General features: G+C 57.0%; 3 protein-coding genes across 10 annotated transcripts in view; all 3 read left to right on the forward strand.

The window, feature by feature from the left end:
- The window catches only part of FLNC (filamin C), a 29,211-nt gene extending 19,499 nt beyond the window's left edge, over positions 1-9,712 (forward strand). For 2 of the 7 annotated variants that reach the window (XM_077997277.1, XM_028846263.2), the window contains 17 exons: positions 669-768; positions 1,088-1,228; positions 1,517-1,645; positions 1,740-1,913; positions 3,046-3,207; positions 3,283-3,486; positions 3,922-4,074; positions 4,171-4,293; positions 4,430-4,672; positions 4,864-5,133; positions 5,226-5,363; positions 5,633-5,748; positions 6,954-7,086; positions 7,186-7,362; positions 7,559-7,777; positions 8,443-8,652; positions 8,772-9,712. In XM_077997277.1, coding sequence (XP_077853403.1) covers positions 669-768; positions 1,088-1,228; positions 1,517-1,645; positions 1,740-1,913; positions 3,046-3,207; positions 3,283-3,486; positions 3,922-4,074; positions 4,171-4,293; positions 4,430-4,672; positions 4,864-5,133; positions 5,226-5,363; positions 5,633-5,748; positions 6,954-7,086; positions 7,186-7,362; positions 7,559-7,777; positions 8,443-8,652; positions 8,772-8,959 — 2,880 coding nt within the window. In that variant the 3' untranslated portion in view covers positions 8,960-9,712. Of the gene's footprint in view, positions 1-257; positions 357-668; positions 769-1,087; positions 1,229-1,516; positions 1,646-1,739; positions 1,914-3,045; positions 3,208-3,282; positions 3,487-3,921; positions 4,075-4,170; positions 4,294-4,429; positions 4,673-4,863; positions 5,134-5,225; positions 5,364-5,632; positions 5,749-6,953; positions 7,087-7,185; positions 7,363-7,558; positions 7,778-8,442; positions 8,653-8,771 lie in introns of all 7 variants that reach the window. The other 5 variants (XM_077997278.1, XM_077997279.1, XM_028846262.2 and 2 more) reach the window with 4 other exon arrangements.
- Positions 9,713-13,429: 3,717 nt separating this feature from the next.
- On the forward strand, positions 13,430-16,377 carry ATP6V1F (ATPase H+ transporting V1 subunit F). 2 transcript variants are annotated; one of them, XM_077997284.1, is made up of 3 exons: positions 13,430-13,620; positions 15,651-15,734; positions 15,896-16,377. In XM_077997284.1, exons 1-3 carry the CDS (start codon positions 13,463-13,465, stop codon positions 16,095-16,097), a joined length of 444 nt encoding a protein of 147 aa, XP_077853410.1. In that variant the 5' UTR covers positions 13,430-13,462; the 3' UTR covers positions 16,098-16,377. The 2 variants fall into 2 exon arrangements, with proteins under 2 accessions (XP_077853410.1, XP_014990361.3); XM_015134875.3 differs by lacking the exon at positions 15,651-15,734.
- On the forward strand, positions 15,896-22,966 carry SPMIP1 (sperm microtubule inner protein 1). Its single transcript, XM_001090499.5, has 2 exons — positions 15,896-17,355; positions 19,490-22,966. The coding sequence occupies exons 1-2, from the start codon at positions 16,935-16,937 to the stop codon at positions 19,597-19,599; spliced, it is 531 nt and encodes a 176-aa protein (XP_001090499.3). The 5' UTR covers positions 15,896-16,934; the 3' UTR covers positions 19,600-22,966.
- Positions 22,967-23,345: the final 379 nt, after the last annotated feature.

The raw sequence follows: 23,345 nt of genomic DNA on the forward strand, positions 1-23,345 counted from the left end.
ACAGCCCTCCGAAATGGGAGGAGAGCATGGTCCTGCCCTCTGCCCAGTGCTATCAGCTCTCTGTGGAGGAACCCACTGTGTTCTCCACCATCCCCAGCTCCATCTCCCCAGAGGCTTCCCTGCAGGAAGATGAAGCCCTCCGAGGGGCGAGCACCCAATATATCAGCCAGCATTTCAGGTTCCTGGACCATTCTCTGAGTCAGCCCCTAGGCCTGTGAGGCTGCCACACCCTGTGCCCCCATGCCTTGCCTCCCCAGGCGTGTGACCCCCTGCCGCATGAGGAGGAGCCCTCTGAAGTGCCACAGCTGCGCCAGTCCTACGCTCCTCCCCGGCCTGGCGCCCGCCCCACACACTGGGTACTGCGCTTCCCACCAGGCGATGTCCTCCTTCTCCTCTTCCCCTTCCTTCATTTCTTCTCTCTACTCCTCTGCAGCCAGGGCAGGGACATGGTCTGGGGGCCTCTTGGGGAGCAGGCAGGAGTCAGGCTGGGCAGATGGAACCCCACTTGGGCACAGCACTCCTTCTCTTGCAGCTGATGCACCTCTCCTGCCACACTGGTTTCACCATTAACTACCTTGTTCTTTCCTCACTCTCCAGCTTCAGTCATGGCATGAGCCAAACTCCCGAGCCTTCCCCAGTCACTGACTATTCCCTCTCACCTGCTGCAGGCCACAGAGGAGCCAGTGGTGCCTGTGGAGCCAATGGAATCCATGCTGAGGCCCTTCAACCTGGTCATCCCCTTTGCGGTGCAGAAAGGGGAGCTCACAGGTACTGCCCTGTGGCCCCCAGGCATGAGGGCTGAGGGGAGATACTCTCTTCCAGGTCCAGCCCCGTGTCTTAGAGATGAAAACCAAGGCCCAGAGAGAGGAAGTGAGCTCTATCCAGGGTCACACAACAAGTTGGGCAGAGCCAGAACTCAGGTGCAAGCCATCTGTCCCCAGTTCAGGGCTCAGGCCACTGCCACAGGCTGTCTCCTGGTGCGTGGCCTCTCAGGTGGCAGCAGAAGCACTCAGGACCAGGCCTGGGACAGCAGGGAGGTTGCAGTGGGGGAAATCAGGGTCCCCATGTAACTGTGTCTGCCCTGCAGGAGAGGTGCGGATGCCCTCAGGGAAGACGGCGCGGCCCAACATCACCGACAACAAGGACGGCACCATCACGGTGAGGTACGCACCCACCGAGAAAGGCCTGCACCAGATGGGGATCAAGTATGACGGCAACCACATCCCTGGTGAGTTGAGGGCTGGGCTGGGCTGGGGCTTGGGTGAGAGGAGCAGGCAGCAGCTGCAGTCCTGCCTTCCTGCTTTCAACAAATATTTATTGAGCACCTGCTGTGTGCAGACACCAGGCGAGGTCCCAGGGAGGCTTATACCCTGGTGAGAAGCAGACCTCCATGAGCCGGGTCCCTACGGCACAGACGGAGGGGGTTGGCAGGGAGGCTGCTGGAAGGTGCTGGGGCCAAGGTAGGCTCAGACAATCCCTGACGCTGACCCAGCCCCCTTTTTCCCTGTTCCCCCAGGGAGCCCCTTGCAGTTCTATGTAGATGCCATCAACAGCCGCCATGTCAGTGCCTATGGGCCAGGCCTGAGCCATGGCATGGTCAACAAGCCAGCCACCTTCACCATTGTCACCAAAGATGCTGGAGAAGGTGAGGGAGCTGCAGGCTGGGGGCTGGGGTGGGGACTTGCCAGGGGCAGGGGTGAGGGCAGGACCTCTGATTTTGGCCACACCTCCACCTACAGGGGGTCTGTCGCTGGCCGTGGAGGGCCCATCCAAGGCAGAGATCACCTGTAAGGACAACAAGGATGGCACCTGCACCGTGTCCTACCTGCCGACCGCACCTGGAGACTACAGCATCATCGTGCGCTTCGATGACAAGCACATCCCGGGGAGCCCCTTCACCGCCAAGATCACAGGTGAGGCGGGTGTATGGGGACGTGCAGCCCATGAGACACACACACCACATACACTGCACAGATGTGCAAGCCCAGCCTGTTCAAGTCACTCATGACATTAAGGCAGAGGCCCTTCAAGTTGTAAGGGGTCATATTTTGAAAAATGTAAAAACACTGTGTTCTCCACGGCAGCTAAGAAGCAGTCAGCCACTCCTGTGCCTGAGAACACATTGCCTCATTTAGTCTTTGAAGTCACCTTTTGTTGTTGTTGTTTTTGTTTTTTGAGATGGAGTCTCGCTCTGTCACCCAGATTGGAGTGCAGTGGCACAATCTCGGCTCACTGCAACCTCCGCCTGCCGGGTTCATGCCATTCTCCTGCCTCAGCCTCCTGAGTAGCTGGGACTACAGGTGCCTACCACCACGCCCGGCTAATTTTTTTGTATTTTTAGTGGCAACGGGGTTTCACTGTGTTAGCCAGGATGGTCTCGATCTCCTGACCTCGTGATCCGCCCGCTTTGGCCTCCCAAAGTGCTGGGATTACAGGCGTGAGTCACCGCGCCCAGCCTGAAGTCACTCTTAAGAAGTTAGGGCAAAAAAAAAAAAAAAAAAGAAGTTAGGGCATGGATAATCCTTTTGATGGATAAGGAACCCCTGTCCCAGAGAGGCCAAGCAACGTGATTACAGTCACACAGCGAGGAAGGGGTCTGTGCGGTCCAGTCTAGTGTTTTGTTATCACACCATGTGACTCAGGGTTAAAACGCAGCAGGCTTTCTTTTTTTTTTTTTTTGAGACGGAGTCTTGCTCTGTAGCCCGGGCTAGAGTGCAGTGGCCAGATCTCAGCTCACTGCAAGCTCCGCCTCCCGGGTTTACGCCATTCTCCTGCCTCAGCCTCCGCCAGCAGGCTTTCTTTAGGGATTTAGTCCACAAGGACTGAGGCACCCACAGTGGAATTGGGGTACAGGCCCCTCTTAGTCTCTGGCAGCTCACATGTGAGTGCAGACTGGGCTTTCCAGGCCTTGGGCCTCTGTGCACCTGGGAGTGGCCCCCCATGTCTGTTGAGTCCAGCAGGGTCTGCCCAGGAGGATTCCTGAGCCCTTTGAGGGCAGGGCCTGTCTGGAGTCACAGCAGTCTGATGCCCCAACTCCCCCACCAGGCGATGACTCCATGAGGACCTCACAGCTGAACGTGGGTACCTCCACGGATGTGTCGCTGAAGATCACCGAGAGTGATCTGAGCCAGCTAACCGCCAGCATCCGTGCCCCCTCGGGCAACGAGGAGCCCTGTCTGCTGAAGCGCCTGCCCAACCGGCACATCGGTGAGCGTGGGGCCTCACGGAGACCTCAGGGGTGGGGGCCCACAGGATGCTCTGCCTAACACTTCCTTTCCACAGGGATCTCCTTCACTCCCAAGGAGGTGGGGGAGCATGTGGTGAGCGTGCGCAAGAGTGGCAAGCACGTCACCAACAGCCCCTTCAAGATCCTGGTGGGGCCATCTGAGATCGGGGACGCCAGCAAGGTGCGGGTCTGGGGCAAGGGCCTTTCTGAGGGACACACGTTCCAGGTGGCAGAGTTCATCGTGGATACTCGCAATGCAGGTACCTCCTGCCCCAGAGACCCCCATTCCAGCGGGTGCCTCCCACAGGCACTTGTCCTTCTGTCCTGCCCAGCACCCCCTTGGCTGCACTCTCCTCTCGAAAACTTCCTGGCCAGTCTGTGTCAGGATTCGCATTCTGCGGCCCATTGGGGGAAGTAAATGGCCCTGCATCAGTTCTCTCCCTTTGAAGAGAAAGGTTAGCTGTCCTGAGTTTCTGTCCCTCTCTTGCTCACTGGAATCCAAGAGGCTTACCTTAGGGAAATTTCCAGACCGCCTGGCCCGTGGCACCGCCTCTCCTCCCGCTGAGCCACTTTTGTTAGTGATCACTACACACATCCGGGCCCATTCTGGGTGCAGCCAGCAGTCGGGGGAGAGGAGAGCACTGTGGCTTGGCCAGCCTAGGACTGAGGGAGATGTGTTCCTTGCTTTCCCCCAGGGTATGGGGGCTTGGGGCTGAGTATTGAAGGCCCAAGCAAGGTGGACATCAACTGTGAGGACATGGAGGACGGGACATGCAAAGTCACCTACTGCCCCACCGAGCCCGGCACCTATATCATCAACATCAAGTTTGCTGACAAGCACGTGCCTGGTAAGGCTCTGGGCAGAGGTCGGGTGGCGAGAGACAGGGAGACCAGGAGGCCGGGGGTCTGAGGTTCCTGACCCACCCTTTGTCCCCCCACTTCAGGAAGCCCCTTCACTGTGAAGGTGACCGGCGAGGGCCGCATGAAGGAAAGCATTACCCGGCGGAGACAGGCGCCTTCCATCGCCACCATTGGCAGCACCTGTGACCTCAACCTCAAGATCCCAGGTAGAAGCCTGGAGGAGCCTGGGTGGGGCGAGTGGTGGGAGAGGACTGGCCTGGGCCAGAGACCACCTGTCGGGTCTCCACCCTGCTTCCTTACCCCTCGCTTCCCTCCCTCACCCTGGCTCCCTTAACCACACAGGGAACTGGTTCCAGATGGTGTCTGCCCAGGAGCGCCTGACGCGCACCTTCACACGCAGCAGCCACACCTACACCCGCACGGAGCGCACGGAAATCAGCAAGACGCGGGGCGGGGAGACAAAGCGCGAGGTGCGGGTGGAGGAGTCCACCCAGGTCGGCGGGGACCCCTTCCCTGCTGTGTTTGGGGACTTCCTGGGCCGGGAGCGCCTGGGCTCCTTCGGCAGCATCACCCGGCAGCAGGAGGGTGAGCACCGTGCACTGGGCCGGCTGGGTCTTAACAGTGGGATGGGAGGGTGCTGCTGACCAGGCTTGGTGCTGGCAGATTGGTCCCGAAGGCCAGGCGGGTCTGAGCAGAGGAGGTTTAACTGATGGGGAGGGAAGGGCCAGAGCTAGGAGGAATCCCAGTGTTGCCCTGACATCCCCCAAACCCTGCAGGCGAGGCCAGCTCTCAGGACATGACTGCACAGGTGACCAGCCCATCGGGCAAGATGGAAGCCGCGGAGATCGTCGAGGGCGAGGACAGCGCCTACAGTGTGCGCTTTGTGCCCCAGGAGATGGGGCCCCATACGGTCGCTGTCAAGTACCGTGGCCAGCACGTGCCCGGCAGCCCCTTTCAGTTCACTGTGGGGCCGCTAGGTGAAGGCGGGGCCCACAAGGTGCGGGCCGGAGGCACAGGGCTGGAGCGAGGTGTGGCCGGCGTGCCAGGTAAGGGGCAGATGGCCAGGAGTGGGGATGAAGTCAGGACAGCCAATGTGAGGGGCACTGATGCTGAAGTCCCCTACCTTGCCTGTCCCCAGCCGAGTTCAGCATCTGGACCCGGGAGGCCGGTGCTGGGGGCCTGTCCATTGCTGTGGAGGGTCCTAGCAAGGCGGAGATTGCATTTGAGGATCGCAAAGATGGCTCCTGCGGCGTCTCCTATGTTGTCCAGGAACCAGGTGGGCGTCCACACTGGCAGTGGGGCTGGGCCTGCCTGACCTTCCAGACTGGGTTTCTGCTCACTGGAGAGGCAGGAGATGCTTGGGGCCACAGAACTCCCCTCCCCGGGGCCCCCATCTCCCTCTACCCCACACCCTCGGAAACATGTGTCTGTCTCCAGGTCTGAGTGCTGACCACGGAGTCTATCCTGGGATAAAGCCAGAGTGGGGAGGCTCCCACCCTGCCAACCTCCATCCCGGAACCTATGCTGACTGGTCTCTCTCCCCAGGTGACTATGAGGTCTCCATCAAGTTCAATGATGAGCACATCCCGGACAGTCCCTTTGTGGTGCCTGTGGCCTCCCTCTCGGATGACGCTCGCCGTCTCACCGTCACCAGCCTCCAGGTTTGTGCCCAGGGTGGGGGTGGAGGGTTTCTGCTATCTGAGAGATGGGTAAGAGTTGAGGACAGCAGGTCCATGGGGCCAGGGATTTAGCAGTGACCTTGGAAGGGCCAGTTAGAAGTCCCTTCCCGTAAGGCACAAGGCAGGGCCCTTGGGGACGGTGGGCTCCGACCCTGTGGGCTAGCCCCTACACTCAGGCATGCCACGCCTCATTCTGCTTTTCTCAGGGTGGGTTTGCCTGTCCTACTGCCACCTGCCATTTCTTGTTAGTTTGTTCCACCTTCTCCTGTTCTAAGAATGCTAGATGCCAACATTTATAAGAATGAGAGTATAAAATCTATACAAACTAAGAGTAAACCAGTTTGCAGAGAGGGTGTGAGAGGCTCCTCTAAAGGGAATGCCTATGGCCTGCAGAGCCTGGGCTGCGTCCTCTCCAGGCCGATGGGAGCCTGGCTTGCTTTCTCTTGCTGCTGACTTCTAGAGATGTGGTGTCTTCCTTTCCTTCTGTCATAGCGGACATGTGCAAGGAAGGCTCTCAGCAAGTCACACTGAAACAGGCAAACCAGGGGGCCAGGTGTCCAGGGGACACACTGTAAAGGAGCTTGTGCATAAGGGGCATAGAATAGGCCTCACCCCAGCTCCTTATCCCGCGCGCCTCCTGGCTGCCCCTCAGGGTGGTCACGTTAGCCCATCCAGGGTCCTTGTGCATCTCCTCCTTCCACTCCTGAACCGGGTTCCCCAATGCAGGCTCCAATCCCTCCCCCAGAGCCCTTCTGTGCTTCTTCTGGGTCCTCCCTGTTGGTCCACCTCCTCCAGGAAGCTTTCCCAGGCCAGTCCAGCCAAACTCAGCTTCCTACCTCAGAGCTCTCTGGCACCACCAGCCCACACAGCCCATCAGGCACTTGCTCTCTGCTCTCGGCCTGCTTCACACAGAGTGGGGCCCTTCCTTCCTCAGCCAGGACAGGGTACATCATCTCTCATCGCCCACACACCAAGCACAGCTAGGATAGCAGGTGCACGTATAGGGTTGCATACCAGACCCTGGCTCCTCCTGCTCCCAGGCTGGTCTGGCAGGCAGGGGCCAGGCTGGGCGTAGGGTGGTGGCAGCCTTTGTGCTGGGCTTACGGTGAGCACCATGTGGGGCTTCAGAGAAGAGTGCTCCAGCCCTGGTCTCCCAGCAGTCTGAGCATCCTCCTTGGCCTTTGCAGGAGACAGGGCTCAAGGTGAACCAGCCGGCGTCCTTTGCTGTGCAGCTGAACGGCGCACGGGGCGTGATTGATGCCCGGGTGCACACACCCTCGGGGGCTGTGGAGGAGTGCTACGTCTCTGAGCTAGACAGTGGTGAGCTGGCCCTGCCCCTGCCAACCCCCTGCTGGGCTGGGGCCTTCTAAGAAGGGGAGGGGAAGGATGGAGGGTAAGCCACCAACCCTCTATCCACAGACAAGCATACCATCCGCTTCATCCCCCACGAGAATGGCGTCCACTCCATTGATGTCAAGTTCAATGGTGCCCACATCCCTGGAAGTCCCTTCAAGATCCGCGTTGGGGAGCAGAGCCAGGCTGGGGACCCAGGCTTGGTGTCAGCCTATGGTCCTGGGCTCGAGGGAGGCACTACTGGTGAGTGCCTGGAGCTGGGGAACAGGGTGACTTCTAGGGGTACTTGGCCACTAGTCTGGTGCTGCCTTGCTCCAGAGGCAGGAGCCCTGCTTCCTGAGCCAGGAGTCCCCACAGAGGCTGCCCAGGGAACTGGAGCCTAGCCCCTCTTGGGCCACAAGCCCTTCCTGCCCTCAGCCTTGCTACCTCTGGCCTCTAGGTGTGTCATCAGAGTTCATCGTGAACACCCTGAACGCCGGCTCGGGGGCCTTGTCTGTCACCATTGATGGCCCCTCCAAGGTGCAGCTGGACTGTCGGGAGTGTCCTGAGGGCCACGTGGTCACTTACACTCCCATGGCCCCTGGCAACTACCTCATTGCCATCAAGTACGGTGGCCCCCAGCACATCGTGGGCAGCCCTTTCAAGGCCAAGGTCACTGGTGAGTGCTGGCTTCAGGGAGGTCCATCCAACCTGCAGCCCAGCCCAGCCTGGAGGGCTCCGGTGGCCACGCACATCCAGACCATAGTCTGACCCCAGACACCATGGTCAGTTTACCAGGGCTAGAGGTGGGCCTGGCTCTACACAGCACACATTCTGTGGAGTCAGGCATGATGGTGTAAAAGTCCCATTCTTCCTCTCCATCGCGGCCCCTCACTCCTTCAGCTCTGGCCTGCGCTGGCTCCTCAGGCTCTAGCATCACTTTCTCCCCTCCTGGCTTCCCATATTCCTCGGCTCCAAGAAGACACAGTCAGTATTGAGCAAGCTCCCCTCTTGAGGCTGTCTGTAGGATGCGTTGGGTGGGTGTTCCTTTGTAAAGTGACTCTAACCCTGTGAGTTAGCCTGAGTTCCCAAAGCCTGCAAGGGTGAAGGTCACAGCATCTGAGGCCCCAGCCCTGGGGTGGAGCACCAGTTGGAGCTGGCAGCTCAGGGCCCTGGCTGGGAATGAGGCTGTGCTCCTAGAGTGGCCCTTGGAGGAATTTGAGGGGAGCCACGAATGCAGGCAGTGAGTCCCACAGGGTGGCAATGCTGGCCGAGGGTCCCCTGCCTGGGGAAGAACAGGAAGCCCTCCTGACCAGGTTTGTGCCCCCTCCACCCGCCCCTCAGGTCCGAGGCTGTCCGGAGGCCACAGCCTTCACGAAACATCCACCGTTCTGGTGGAGACTGTGACCAAGTCTTCCTCAAGCCGGGGCTCCAGCTACAGCTCCATCCCCAAGTTCTCCTCAGATGCCAGCAAGGTGGTGACTCGGGGCCCTGGGCTGTCCCAGGCCTTCGTAGGCCAGAAGAACTCCTTCACCGTGGACTGCAGCAAAGCAGGCAGGTGGCGGGGGGGAGGGTGTCTCCCAGGGTGTGAGCAAGAGGCCGTCAGGGAGCAGGGTGTGGGTCACAGTAGGGGACTCCCTGGTGTGAGCCTGTCCCTCTGCCTCCCTCTCCAGGCACCAACATGATGATGGTGGGCGTGCACGGCCCCAAGACCCCCTGTGAGGAGGTGTACGTGAAGCACATGGGGAACCGGGTGTACAATGTCACCTACACCGTCAAGGAGAAAGGGGACTACATCCTCATCGTCAAGTGGGGCGACGAAAGTGTCCCTGGAAGCCCCTTCAAAGTCAAGGTCCCTTGAATGCCAAAAGTGCCTCCCCAGCCTCAGCCCCCACCTCCAGCCAAACACATATTACACACACACACACACACACACACGTGCCACACCCAGACACGCACAGAATCAGACACTACAAACACCTGCCTTGGGGGTGAAGTGAAGGCACAGCCTCCTCACCCCACTGCGCCCCGGGGGTTGGAGGACCTTGTCTGTGTTAGGACAGTGTCCCTCCCCGGGAACGTGATATGCTAACTCACAGACTGGGGCCAGGCTCAGGGGCAGAGGCTGGGACATGAGGGGCTGACAAGTGGGCTTCGAGGCCAGGGAAGCCCTGAGTTTTCTGGCAGGGCTGAGCAGTGGGAGGGCATTGTGTTGTGGGTGTCTGTGTGTGAGGTCACCCTCAATCTGCACCGCCGGCCAGCCACCCCCCTGTCCCTGAGGACTTGGTCTGGTCCCTCTGGTAGCTTCAACCCCAGACTTTTAAGGACTTGGAAAGGAAAGCACAATCAGAGAAGAAAACAGCCCCTGAATCAGCAGGAGTGGCCTGGCACATGGACCGGCCAGAGCGATGTGCATTCTGCCCAAGCCAGCCTCCCAGGGGGCCGGACTTCTCTCTCACTGTCTCTTTTTTTAAAATGGTTGCACGGCTCTGCCCCATGGGGGGCCTTTTTTACACACTGCGAGGCCCAGCTTTCTAGGGGACTTTGCACATGTCATGCAGCTCAGCTGGGAGCTGCTTAGGTGGAAAACTCCAAATAAAGTGCGGCTGTCGCAGAGGCTTGGCTGTTCCTTGCGGGTGTGCTCTCTGTGGCTGGCTGCCCTCTGGCCTGCCACACGAGAAACTGGGCCCTGGGTAGGCAGAGGCAGCCTGGCTGTCCCCTGGAAGATTGACCCAGGTCGAGGGGAAGGTCCTGGGGCAGAAGTGAGGTCTGGGATGTTGGCAGAGTGCCTGAAAGAACTGGGGGCGGGGGCTCGGGGATGTGGGAAGGGGTCCCAGCGGGAGGGTTCGTGGACAGTACAGGGTGTGGATACTGTGTTCTACAGTACTGCCCCAGGACCCCTGGGAGGCCAATTTCAGTTCAGCCTGACCTCAAGGATGTTTTTCAAATTAAGACTTTAAAACAGTGAGCACTGACTCAAACAGGAATATTCCTCAACCAGCAGGCAGACAGAACCACCTGCAGACTCAGCACCTTCCTCCGAGTCTGGTACTGAATCAACTTGGCCTGTTTCATGCCCGTTTCCAGCACTGAGCTTGCACAGGGCTTCCCTCCTGAACTCCTGCCCCAGCCCTGCCCTGGTCAGCTCCCTCCAACCTCCTCTCCATGCTGCAGCTTGAGGGGGGTCACTTTAAAGAGAGTATACCCCTCTCTGGTTTAGGGCCCTCCGTGACTCCCTCCTGCTCCAGAGTAAAGTTTCTTCCTCACAAGGTCTCCAAGGCCCCCCAGGTTCAGACAGCAGCCTCCGCAGCCGTATGAGTTGGGCAGCAAGCCCACTCCCCATTGTACCCTCCACCTCCAACCTCCCTTCACCACTAGTTAACTGGGCACCCATGCTGAATTTGGGCCCCTTCCCGGAAACACCCTTGCCTCCCCACCCTCTTCATCTTCCTGGCCAACAGGAAGTTTCCTGGACCCCTCCCTACCCCTCCTGGATCAGTGCCCCCAGCTCCCAAACTGCCCTGGGACACATCTCTAGCTGCAGTTACCACCCTGAGCTGTGGCCATGTATCCACGGCCCCCCACCAGATGGAGCTCCCTGGCCCTGGGTGTGAATGAGTGAGTGAATGGGTATGAGTGAATAAATGAGCAGCTGAGTAGCTGGAGCAGGGAAAACGCCTTTCATTCACCTGATCCCACAATCTAGACCCACCTGGGCATTTCAGCACACGGTGGTGGGCCTGGCAGAAAAACCCACGAGGCCCCAACTCCTAATCCCTGACCTCCCCACCTCTCTCACCTCTCACCAGCCTCTGTGCTTCCTCCCTCTTCCCACACACCCCTCCTCACTCTCTGCCCCCCTCACTCTCACCCCTAGATGTGCTAATTTCCCCCTCAGCTTCAGCTGCCTCCACCTGTGTGTGGCTGATAAGCTCACAGACCTCCAGCCTGCCCACTTCCAGCCAGCCAGTGTGGCCCTGGGTGCTAAGCCTTAAAGGCCCTCCCTCATTAATCCTCATAACAGCCCTATGAGGTGGGGCTACTACCATCTGAAGAAACCAAGGCCCTGGGAATTTCAGTGATGAGTCTGAAACCATACCTCTAAGTAGTGGGGTACAGATTGAAACCCAGGCGTGCCCAAATCCCAAGCTTATCACACATACAATTGCCAGACCAGACCACTTGCACTCCAAACTCACAAGCACTCCAAACTCACAAACCCCATGCCAGACACCAGGAGTGCTGGTTTATTAAAAGGGAGGAGGAAAGAGCGGCCCCTTCCCCTTCAGCCTGCTCATCTCACAGAGGTCACTTTCCCGGGAGTGTTACTCCCGTTCATGTGCTGTACAGGCCAGAAACCTGGAAGTCACCCAGGTCTCTCTTTTACCTCACTCCCCAAACACGCCACTCTGAAATCAGTTTTGTCCTAAATATCTAAATATCTCTCGGCTCTACCTACTTCTCTGTGTTTCCCATTTATCACCACCTGAGTTCTGGCCACCATTATCTCTCACAATGGCCTCCCAATCTGGTTTTTCCTCCCTCAATTTCGCCTCCGCTCACAGCACAGTCACAGTGAGTGACAGCTCTAAAACGTAAGTTTGGTGATAGCACTCTCTTACTTGAAAACCCTCAGCGGCTTCAGGATAACTCTGTCCTCAGGATAACTTCCAGATCCTTTTTTTTTTTTTTAAACAGAGTCTCGCTCTGTCACCCAGGCTGGAGTGCAGTGGCGCCATCTCAGCTCACCACAACCTCCCTTGCCCGGGTTCAAGCAATTGTCCTGCCTCAGCCTCCCAAGTACCTGGGACTGTAGGCACACACCACCTCATTGGGCTAATGTTTTTTGTACTTTTAGTGGAGACAGGATTTCACCATGTTGGCCAGACTGGTCTCAAACTCCTGACCTCAGGTGATCCATCTGCCTCGGCCTCCCAAAGTGCTGGGATTACAGGCGTGAGTCACCGTACCTGGCCTGCAGATCCCTTTTTTTTTTTTTTTTTTTTCAGACAGGGTCTCGTTCTGCTGCTCAGGCTCAAGTGCAGTGCCCTGATCATAGCTCACTGTAACCTTGAACTCCTGAGCAAGCCCTGCTGCCTCAGCCTCTCGAGTACCTGGAACTATAAGTGTGCGCCACCACACCTGGCTAATTTTTTTTTTTTTTTTTTTGAGACAGAGTCTCGCTCTGTCGCCCAGGTTGGAGTGCAATGGCACAATCTCGGCTCACTGCAGTCTCCACTTCCCAGGTTCAAGCAATTCTCCTGCCTCAGCCTCTCGAGTAGCTGGGACTACAGGTGCCCACAACCATGCCCAACTAATTTTTTGTATTTTTAATAGAGACAGGTTTTTGCCATGTTGGCCAGGCTGGTCTCAAACTCCTGACCTCAGGTGATCCACCTGCCTTGGCCTCCCAAAGTGCTGGGATTACAGGAGTGAGCCACCGCACCTGGCCTACCTGGCTAATTTTTAAAATTTTTTGCAGAGACAGGGTCTCACTGTGTTGCCCAGGCTGGTCTCCAACTCCTGAGCTCAAGCAATCCTCCTCCATCAGGGAAGCACTCCCAAAGTGCTGGGATTATAGGCGTGGCATGAGCCACCATGCCTGGCCTTACCAATTCTTTAACTTTCCTTGAAGGCCCTACGCTCTCTAGTCAGTACGCCTTTGCATATGCTCTTCCTCTGCCTAGAACACCGTCTTGTCCTCACTTCTATCCCCTTCATCCTGCAGGTCCTTCAGGTCTCAGCTTAGATCTGAAGCAAGTTTCTTGGGGAAGGGTTCTTTGGATGCCCCCTCTCTCCATGGGTTAGTTACCATGGATGTGTGCTTCCATATACTTTTCACATTCTAACCATTAACACACAGCTCTGTAGTCGCCTATTCCCTTGACTTTCCATCTCACTAGACAGTATCATCACTAACTTCTGCATTCCTTTAATTGAACAAATGCGTATTACTTGTTAAATATGTGTCATAGGTACACACATACACGATAAAGACCCAGACCCTGCCGATGAGATCAGTAACTGCGTCTCTTCTCTGGGATCTCGGCGTTTAAACAGCGCCAGGTTCAAATCGCTTGTTGAACGAATGAACCAAGGAAAGAGTCAATGAACGAATGAATGCCCGCGAAGGAGGTGGTGCCGCGCAGCCTTCTGGGAATCGTAGTCCCCTGCTTCGGGCCTGTCTTTATGGCGCAGGCGTATTCACATGGAGGCCGTGTTGCTGTTCATGCGCATGTCCCGGAATGCGGCTCGGAGAACTGCGCATGCCCGAAGGGGGGTGGGGCCGACGGGGAGCCGTACGGCGGAGGCGGGGCTTCGGCGGCTTTTGGTGCTCTCGGGTGAGCTCTGCCCGGCAGCGGGGATGGCGGGGAGGGGGAAGCTCATCGCAGTCATCGGAGACGAGGACACGGTGACTGGTTTCCTGCTGGGCGGCATAGGGGAGCTTAACAAGAACCGCCACCCCAATTTCCTGGTGGTGGAGAAGGATACAACAATCAATGAAATCGAAGACACTTTCCGGTACGGTAGCGCGCGAGGCCTGAACGGGCCCTTCTGCTGCCTGGTGGAGTGCGGGGCGAGGGTGGAGGCGGCCCGGGGACCGAGGCGTGAGGCCCGGACGGGGGTTAGGGGATGGTCGTGAAAGTCCGCCCGCCCGCCGCTGCGCCCCAAGTTCCCGTTTGGGGCTGGGTGGCACCGACGCTGTATCAGGTCCACGAGCTCCCCACCTCACATGATCGTGTGTCAGGAAAGAAGGGGAACAGAGCTCGTGACGGGCTAGGCAGTGGGCTCGGACTTTGTTCTGCTTTCCCCTCCTTTACAGGCTCACCGTCGTCCGGTAAGGCAGGGGTGATTTTGTCCTACTTACAGGTGAGAAAACTAAAGCTTGGAGAGGTTAAGGCACACACTAAAGTTACAAGTGGGCAGAGGCAGACCTGGAATTTGAACCTAATCCTAACCCTTTCTGCCTTTGGTAAGCCAGGTACACACTCTGTACAGCTCTCCTCAGTCGGCCTCGGAATTTCCCTTTGCTCTTGAGCACAGTAGGCAGAAAATGTCAGGACTGTGAGAGCCTTCTGCTAAGACCTTGCACTCAAGCCCTCACTCCCTGCCTTAGGTCAGAGTGTGGGCGCAGACATGCCTTTAATCCACCAGGGGTCCTGGTGACCTGAATTGAGGATAACAGCCTCCTATTCTATCCCTCACCCCTTCTTCAGGTTCGCTGTACTAAGTCTCAGGAATAAACCACTCACCTGTTTCCCCCCAAACAGTCCAGCCCAGGGCTGCCGGCTGAGACTGGTTCCTGCTGCCTGGTGTATTAGGTAGTTCCTGACCTGGTAGGCTGTTACCTGCCGATCTCTAAGCTGTCTGGTAAAGTGACCCAAGTTACCATGGGAGAAGGACAAATTTTACTTCAAGAATTTTTTATGTTTCCAATCAAAAGGGACCTCAGAGATCAAATCTAACCCAGTGACTGGTGGGGGGTGGGTGCTCAGTAAATAATTTTTAACCAGTAAATAAATGAATGAGTCTGGGCGCGGTGGCTCACGCCTGTGATCCCAACACTTCTGGAGGCCGAGGCGGGTGGATCACCTGAGTTCCACCCGCCAGGCTGGTTGGAGTTCGAAACCAGCCTGACCAATATGGTGAAACCCCATTTCTACTAAAAATACAAAAATTAGCCAGGCGTCGTGGAGGGTGCCTGTAATCCCAGCAAATCAGGAGGCTGAAGAAGGAGAACTGCTTGAACCTGGGAGGCGGAAGTTGCAGTGAGCCGAGATCCGCCGCTGCACTCCAGCCTGGGTGACAGAGGGAGACCCTGTCTCAAAAAAATAAAATAAACGAATGAATGGGTGGGTGATCATAGGAGAGGAGGATCACGAGGCCAGGTTCTTTTTGGGCAGAAAGTATGATTCCTTCATCAGAGTGTCCTCTTCCTAGCTTGTGATCTTGGTTCATGCCAGACTTTCCCTCTGACCCCTCCACCACCCTCATCAGCATAGACCTTGAGGCCTTCAGTGGTCTCATCAGCCCTATTTTTAAATTAATTTGTTTTCTTTCTAAAAGTTAATGTGTCCTTTTTTTTTTTTTTTTTCTGAGACAGGGTCTCACTCCTGTCACCCAGGCTGGAGTGCAGTGGCGTGATCACAGCTCACTGTGGCCTCGACTTCCCAGGCTCAAGTGATTCTCCCACCTCAGCCTCCCAAGTAGCTGGGACTACAGTTTCCCAAGCAGCTGGTACATGCTGCCACATCGAGCCAATTTTTTGTATATATGTACACATTTTTTTTTCTTTTTTTTTGTAGAGATGGGAGTCTCACTATGTGGCCCATTCTGGTCTCAAACTGCAGGGTTCAAGCGATCCACCCGCCTCGGCTTCCCAAAGTGCTGGGATTACAGGCATGAGCCATTGCACCCGGCCTTCAGTATCTGCACATAAAAAAGGATCTGTATACATATAATCTTATCCTTCCCCTTTCTGACACCATCACTGCATATTGACATAGGGTTGACACCATCACTGCAGTGTGCACCCTAATTTTCATTACCAGTTCACTTGGAAGCGTTTCAGGCAGCGTTGCAGAAGCCAACCCTAGTCAGCATGACCCTCCGCTTTGGGATGAAATTGATTCTTGGTAGAGTTGACATAGGGTTGAGCGTGGCCGCCTTTCTCCTTGTCCTCTGTGCCCTCTGGGTCACACTCATTCTCCTCCACTGCCCAGCCCAACAACTTGGAGGCAGGAGAGAAGGCAGCCCCCAGAGCTGCCCTAGACTCCCGTCTCATCTCTCCCCACAGGCAGTTTCTAAACCGGGATGACATTGGCATCATCCTCATCAACCAGTACATCGCAGAGATGGTGCGGCATGCCCTGGACGCCCACCAGCACTCCATCCCCGCTGTCCTGGAGATCCCCTCCAAGGAGCACCCATATGACGCCGCCAAGGACTCCATTCTGCGCAGGGCCAGGGGCATGTTCACTGCTGAAGACCTGCGCTAGGGGACTCCTCACAGCCCTCAGCCCTTCCCTCGTTTCCAGGCCTCTCCCCAGGCTTGCCATCAGCCTTCTTTACTTTTTGAGCCTCTGATTTCCAATTCCCTGCCCATTCCCACTCCATTAAGAGGCTAGGTGAGGCACTTCTAGGTTGCTGGGGCTCTGCTGTTAAAGCTGGTTAAGGAACAGGAAGCCTGACCATCTCCCTCCACTACCTGTTCCCTGTGCTGTTACACAGTGTCATTGTTGATGTTAAATTAAAGTCATATTCTTGCTTCTCTCCAAACGGGCTGGGTGCTGGAAAGTACATGTGTGGGGTGAGGCCATGGGGCAGATTCAATTGGCAAGGATGGAAAAAGGTGCTGCCAAAGACAGGCATAGAAGAGCTGGCCCAAGAGGATCGTGCTGGGAGGCAGAACTCAAGGACTGGTCCTTGGATCAGAGAAGACCAGCTCTGGTCTGGGAAGGATTGGGAGGAAGCTTGAGCCCAGCCCCCACCTCCCCCACCTTGCTCAGCATTGGGCTGGGAAGGGGGCCAGACCCAAAGGACAGACGCAGAAAGCACACAAAACCTGGAAGCCTCTGATGCCAGATCCCGCGTGGGCCCTGCGGGAGGTTTGGGGAGCAGGGCTCTTAGCCAGTGGGCCCTGGCCCCAGGCTGCCTCAGGAAGCCGGGTTCATGGGGTCTGCTGGGGGCACAGCAAGTAGAACCCTGGCCCTGTGTGAGGTGAGGCATGGTTGCTAGGTGACTGCCAGGGCAGCCACTCGCCATCAGAAGCACTCTGCTTGCTGTGCTCACCCCTCAGCTGCAGCCACCCTGGTGCCACTCCTTCCCTGGCCACCATGTCACGGCAGCTCAACATAGACACGTTACGGCAGAACTTCTGGAAGGAGGAATATCTGAGGGAAAAGATGTTGCGCTGTGAATGGTACCGCAAGTATGGGTCGATGGTGAAGGCCAAGCAGAAGGCTAAGGCTGCAGCCCGCCTGCCCCTCAAACTGCCCACCCTGCACCCCAAAGCCCCACTCTCACCCCCACCCGCCCCCAAGTCAGCCCCTTCCAAGGCGCCCAGCCCTGTCCCAGAGGCTCCTTTTCAGTCAGAAATGTACCCAGTACCACCTGTCACCCGAGCCCTGCTGTATGAAGGCATCTCCCACGACTTCCAGGGGCGCTACCGCTACCTCAACACTCGAAAACTGGACATGCCAGAGACGCGATACCTCTTCCCCGTCACCACCAGCTTCACATACGGCTGGCAGCTGGGTGAGCCCAACCTCTTGGAAATCACCTCAAAGACAGAGCACCTGCCATGTCCTAGGGAGTGGGCATCCTAGTGAAGGGTCCAGACCATAAACAGAGCAAGGAGATGACCAAGAAGTGTCAACATGTGCCACAGAACTAGGGAGTGGTGGTGGGCGGGGAGGCAGCGGCCATGTGCTGCTATTTATTGGATTTTCAGGAAAGGCCTTTCTGAGGACCTGAGGCCAACAGCCAGATGATAAGGATGGGTTTGGATTTTATTTGGTGTGCAGGGAAGCTGATGGAGGGTTCTAAGCAGGTTTCAAGAGTGACACTGATGAACCTTTTAAAAAGTCACCCTGGGCCGGGCACGGTGGCTCACGCCTGTAATCCCAACACTTTGGGAGGCTGAGGCATGCGGATCACGAGGTCAGGAGATCGAGACCATCCTGGCTAACATGGTGAAACCCCATCTCTACTAAAAATGCAAAAAATTTGCTGGGCGTGGTGGCGGGTGCCTGTAATCCCAGCTACTCAGGAGGCTGAGGCAGGGGAATGGTGTGAACCCGGGAGGCGGAGCTTGCAGTGAACCGAGATCATGCCACTGCACTCCAGCCTGGGCGACAGAGCAAGACTCCGTCTCAAAAAAAAAGTCACTCTGACCTGTATGTAGGCAGTGGCTTTTTCAGGGGAAATGGTAGAATCTGGCACGTGAGTTGGGCATCTATTTTGTTACCCTGTGGTAGTGGCCTGAGGAATCAGCAATAGAGCTGAAATCAATTCAGGATGTTTTGGGGGAAGACTCAGTGGAACTCACCCATGGATAGAATGTGAGAATAAGGGGAAGAGAGAACAATCACCCAGGTGTTTAGCTAAAGCCGCAGTGACAGGGAAGACTGGGAGAGGTCAGGGCTGGAGTGTGCATGAACAGGTCCTATTTAGTCATGTGTGTTTGCCTATGTTATGCTTGAAGTGTCTGTAGGGTGACTGTTCTATAAGTCTGGATTGAAGTCAGAGCTGAAGATGCAAATTCGGAGGTCATTTGAATATAGGTGCTTTTTTTTTTTTTTCTTTTTGAAGCAGAGTCTCACTCTGTCACCCAGGCTGGAGTGCAGTGGCATGATCTCGGCTCACTGCAACCTCTGCCTCCCAGGTTCAAGAGATTCTTCTGCCTCAGCCTCCCAAGTAGCTGGGACTACACAGGCACGTGTCACCATGCCTGGCTAATTTTTGTATTTTTAGTAGAGACAGGGTTTCACCATATTGGCCAGGCTGTTCTCCAACTGCTGAGCTCGTAATCTGCCCACCTCGGCCTGCCAAAGTGCTGGGATTACAGGTGTGAGCCACTGCCCGGCCTATAGGTGCTATTTAAATCCGTGAGATCACCTAGGGAGCTCAAGTTGCTGGAATCTGATGGGAGTGGGGGCAGGAGGGCTGAGCCAGAGGCTGGTAGGGGATGGCGTAGGCAGGAAGGCTGTCCATCTGGGCTGAGTCTTTTTTCTGTGAGGTTGAGTCAAGGCCATCAGTGGGGAGGGAGCCGAGCTCAGGCAGTGGAGTAGCAGAGATGAAGAGGAAAGGTGTGGAACAGGCATGTGCCAGAGAGGGCTGCTGGGCGATGTTGCTGCACGTCCCATTGTTGTCTGTGCTCATGAATGTCAAGTGAGACTCCTCGGCCCTGTGTCCTTCTCCAGCTGCTTAAGTGTCTTGCAGAAAAGGTGGATGGTTGGGGATTGACTCAGTTGAGATTTTGCCCCCAAACATCCCTTTCCCCCAGGCCCCTAAAGGGAAAGTCAGAGAAATAACTTTCTAACAAAAGCAGGAGGCAAGCCCTAGAAGGGGGGAGCAGGAGACAGAAGGAAGTCCCATCTCTTCACAGTCTGTCCCTGTGACAAGCAGGCTAGGGTGGCTCCCCTCCTGGCAGGTAGAGGATCCTGAAGCTGGGGTAATGATGGCAGATGGCTGCTGTATGTATCCTGGCCTCCAACCAGCTCCCAGTATTTGCAGGTAGCTCCCATGCCTCCAAAGCATTTTCCGTTTCTTCCCACAAAGTGGCTACTCCACTGACGGATTCCTAGGGCTGTGCAGACAGACAGGGCTCCCATGCTCTGTGTGTCCTTCCCTCAGGAACCCATGCTTGGCCTCTAACATCTTTTCCCAGGCCCCCCAGTGAAGCAAGAACTGGTCTCCTGCAAGATGTGCCGCATTGAGTCATTCTTCCGCAAGAACGGGGCCTTCGCACTGCTTGATCCCCGAGACCTGGCCCTCTGACGGTGGGCCAGGTGTGGGCTTAGGGGAGGGAAGAAGAAATAACAGGCCTCCCGGTGGGGCAAAGCTGTTGTGTGTGTCTGTGCCCCTCTGCGCTCCCTGGCCCTGAGGCTGCATTCAGGCCTTTCTGAAACTATCTGACCTGCAAAAGTTGCCCTCTTGCTTTTTCCGTAACCCTCATCTCTTTAATCATCCCTTTGAGTACCTAGCAATGACCAGAGGGGGCTGGGAAGGGCGAGCACTACTCTGCAGGCACGGGATCCGCAGCACCAGGGGAACACAGTAGTTCCAGGAAGTTCTGAGTGTTCCTGCGGGGAGAGCGGCCTGTCATCTCGGAGGCCAGGGAAAGGGGACTCCTGCCAACGCCACGCGCCTCCTTGCCCGCCCCTCACCTGGCCCCGAGGGCCCGCAGCCGCCCGGTCCTCTCCCGATGCATCTGTTCCAGCTGCTCCCGCAGGGCGCGCCGCCGCCCAGTCGCGTCCTCCTGGCGGTGCAGATCGCTGAGCATCCGCGGCTCAGTGGGGCGGGCGGGGCAGCACCTGGCACACCCGCCCCTCGCGCCCCGCCCGCCCGAGTCACTGCCAGAGTGCAGTGCGCTCACTTCAAAGGGACCCGGGCGCACCAAGCTCGGCCCCTGCCCCGTGCAGGTTCCTTGTGGCCCCACCGCCTTCTGGGGGTCTTGCCTGTGGCGGGAGTTGAGCAGGGCGGGAGCCCCACGGGGTGAACCCGGCAGTGGCGGTTCCTGGCGATGTGGAGGCGTTCCAGGACCTGCAGAGGGGCAGTCAGCGTCCGGCCGCCCCTCGGTGCCCCGCCCGCCCCAGGCAGGCCCCAATCCCGGCGTGAGGACGCACCCGGAGCCGCTGCTGCTCACGGTCCCGCCGGCGCCGCCACCTGGCTGCGCTGTGCAGCTCCAGCAGCCGCTGCAGAGCCGTCTCCTGCTGTGCCACGCTCAAGCCCGCAGGCGCCTTGGCCCTGCCTAGGGGCGCCGGCCACGCGGCCTTCGAGGCCTTGGGACGCTCAGGACCGCCCCCCCGACCCCGGAGGGCACCCGGAAGCCGAGCCTGGCCCACCTCCTGCTCTCCCGGGCCGGGGCCCACTCCAGGGCCCTGCAGCCCGTGCGGATTGCGCTCCGGGTCTGGAGGCCCCCGGAGACCCCCGGGGAGCCCCTGCTGCCCGGATCCCTTGGCGCGCAGGGTCGCTGGCATCACAGCTCCGGCTCCGCGACCTGGAAGCAGCTGCCGGGCCGGGGGCTTCGGGGTGGGAAGCGCAGCCCACGCCCCCTCCTGGGCGACTCCTAGCTTTGCCACCGCCGGTGCCGACTTTTGTGTCTCGCCTCTGATCCTGCCCTGCATCATCGCGGTAGTCCTTCTCCGGAGGTCTGGGCTCTCCCTGCCCACAGGCTTTGGAGTCTGTGCTTTCAGGGACCCGCAGGAGTCCCTCTGATGGCTCCGGGAGCCGCCTTCCTCTGGGAGCTGTACAGTGGCCTCCCCGGGAGCCACCTCCCAGGCTTGTGAGATATTGCCTTCCCAAGACCGCAGCATCTTCCCCAGACTCTGGGGACTCGCCTTTCCCTGGCACTTAGGACTAAATTCTCTTCGACTCTGAGGAACGCCCGTGTTCTCACCCAGGGGGGCCTCCTCCCTCTGACGCTGAGGAGCCCTTGGGCTCTGGCCCCTCTGTGTCTTCACCTCTGACGCTGAGGAGCCCTTGGGCTCTGGCCCCTCTGTGTCTTCACCTCTGACGCTGAGGAGCATCTTTGATCTCGCCCCGGGAGGCCTCCCCTCTCTTATGCTGAGGGGTCTCTGCTTTCTGATCCTGAGGGTCCTCCTCTCTCAGACTCTGAGGGGTGTCCATCCTTGGCGGTCTTTGAAGTTCTGCTCTCTCCTGGCCCAGGTGCGGGTTCCAGCCCAGTTCTTCAAGGGCATCTTGGGAAGGCAGGTTTTGGGAGGGCAGGTCCCCTGGCCCAGGGGTCCTGGGAGTGAGCTTTCTTTCCTGGGTCTCAGGTTCTGCCTCACTCCTCTCTTCCCTCTGGGCCAGGTCCTGGAAAGGAAGAGCACTTTGGGCCCAGGCTTGACAGGGAACCTGCAGACCCGACCCCAGGGGCCAGCCCTTGCCTGATTCCTGAATTTGTCAAAGCCATTTAATGTAGTGTGGAAGGTGCTTCACTGAAAAGCCTCCCCCTCACCCCAGCAGCCTCCTCCCACGCAGACCCACCCCTGCCATCCCCAACCTGAGACGCTTGACCTTTTCACCTTGTACTCTGAGCTGCCTGGCACCCCAAAGCTCCTCCTGGTAGTGGGGTTCAGCTCTTGTAAGGAGCCTGAGGAAGAAAGACTGGTGTTGGGAGCTCATGTCCCCTCATGCACAGTCCACCTAGACTAGAGCCAGGAAGTTTAGGGAGTCCCAGCACATGGCTAGGGGTGCCCTGAGGGCCCTGTCTGAACCTCAGGCTGTCACAGTTCATCAGCCAGCCACGCACTTATTTGTCATGTGTGCCTGCCAACAGCCCACCCCATCTTTCTCATCCTCCCAGCCAAGGCAGACCACTCCAGAGGGACCTGCACAGCCTCCTCCTCAAGACCACCACGGGAGGCCTGGGAGTGAGAAGGGTCACGGTGCTGGGCGCCTGGGTCCCTCAGCACCGGCTACTCCCGCTTTGTCCTGGTGTGCCCATCAGGCCCAGAGAAGAAACCCGCTCTGGGCATCTTACTTTTTACTCTTACTTAGAAGAAACCTCCCTTAGCCTTTTCTTTGTTTCTGACAGCAAAATCAAAGGAAATTCAAGATGAAATTTTAGGCCAGAGGCTGGCCTAAAAACTGCAAGTGTTCATAATTAACAAAAGAAATCTAAAAACAGAGCTGATGTGTTGCCGCTCCCCTGCAGCTGTGGAAGAAGGAGCGCTGTTCTGCATCCATAAAACTGGTTAAAAGGGATTTCATAAGGTCTGAAATTGAGATCTTTCCCAAGAATACTGCATCTTGTTCTCTTGTGCAATATCAGACGTGTGAATATTCATAACAGTAACCAAATGGGTGCACTCTCTGTGAAAACACATCTTTCAAAGAGTTGTTTGAACAAAGGAGTCTTATAAGACTCCTGGGCCTTTAGAAATAATTGCCACAAACTGCAAAAACAACCTCCAACCTCCCACCTCTAATTCTCATCGGTTGTCTTACTAGAAAATTTATTTCTCTGGTAATGTTATAATTGATAGCCCTGTCTTCTCAAGATATATATCCCTGTCTTCTCAAAATACTTGTAAAAACTTCTCTGTCAATCAGAAAATAATTATTGGCAGTTTTCTTCTCTCTCATGTGCATGGTGGAACAATAAAAAGCTTGTGGCTTTGCTACATCTATTATTTAACAATTTGAGAGTCTGTTTCATTTAAATTAATAGGCTCAAGGCTCATAGTATCCATTCCACTGCCTGTTTATTGTCATGCAGTTTCTAGCCTGTGATCTAAAGACAGGCACCCAGTCTCCTTGATCTCTGTATATCTCCAGTGCCCAGCTGAAGGGTGGCAAAGAGGTGGCCTGTGCCTGGCTGAAGGGTGGCAAAGAGGTGGCCTGTGCCTGGCTGAAGGGTGGCAAAGAGGTGGCCTGTGCCTGGCTGAAGGGTGGCAAAGAGGTGGCCTGTGCCTGGCTGAAGGGTGGCAAAGAGGTGGCCTGTGCCTGGCTGAAGGGTGGCAAAGAGGTGGTCTGTGCCTGGCTGAAGGGTGGCAAAGAGGTGGCCTGTGCCTGGCTGA

This window comes from Macaca mulatta, chromosome 3 (assembly GCF_049350105.2).
Source record: "Macaca mulatta isolate MMU2019108-1 chromosome 3, T2T-MMU8v2.0, whole genome shotgun sequence".
Taxonomy (NCBI): domain Eukaryota; kingdom Metazoa; phylum Chordata; class Mammalia; order Primates; family Cercopithecidae; genus Macaca; species Macaca mulatta.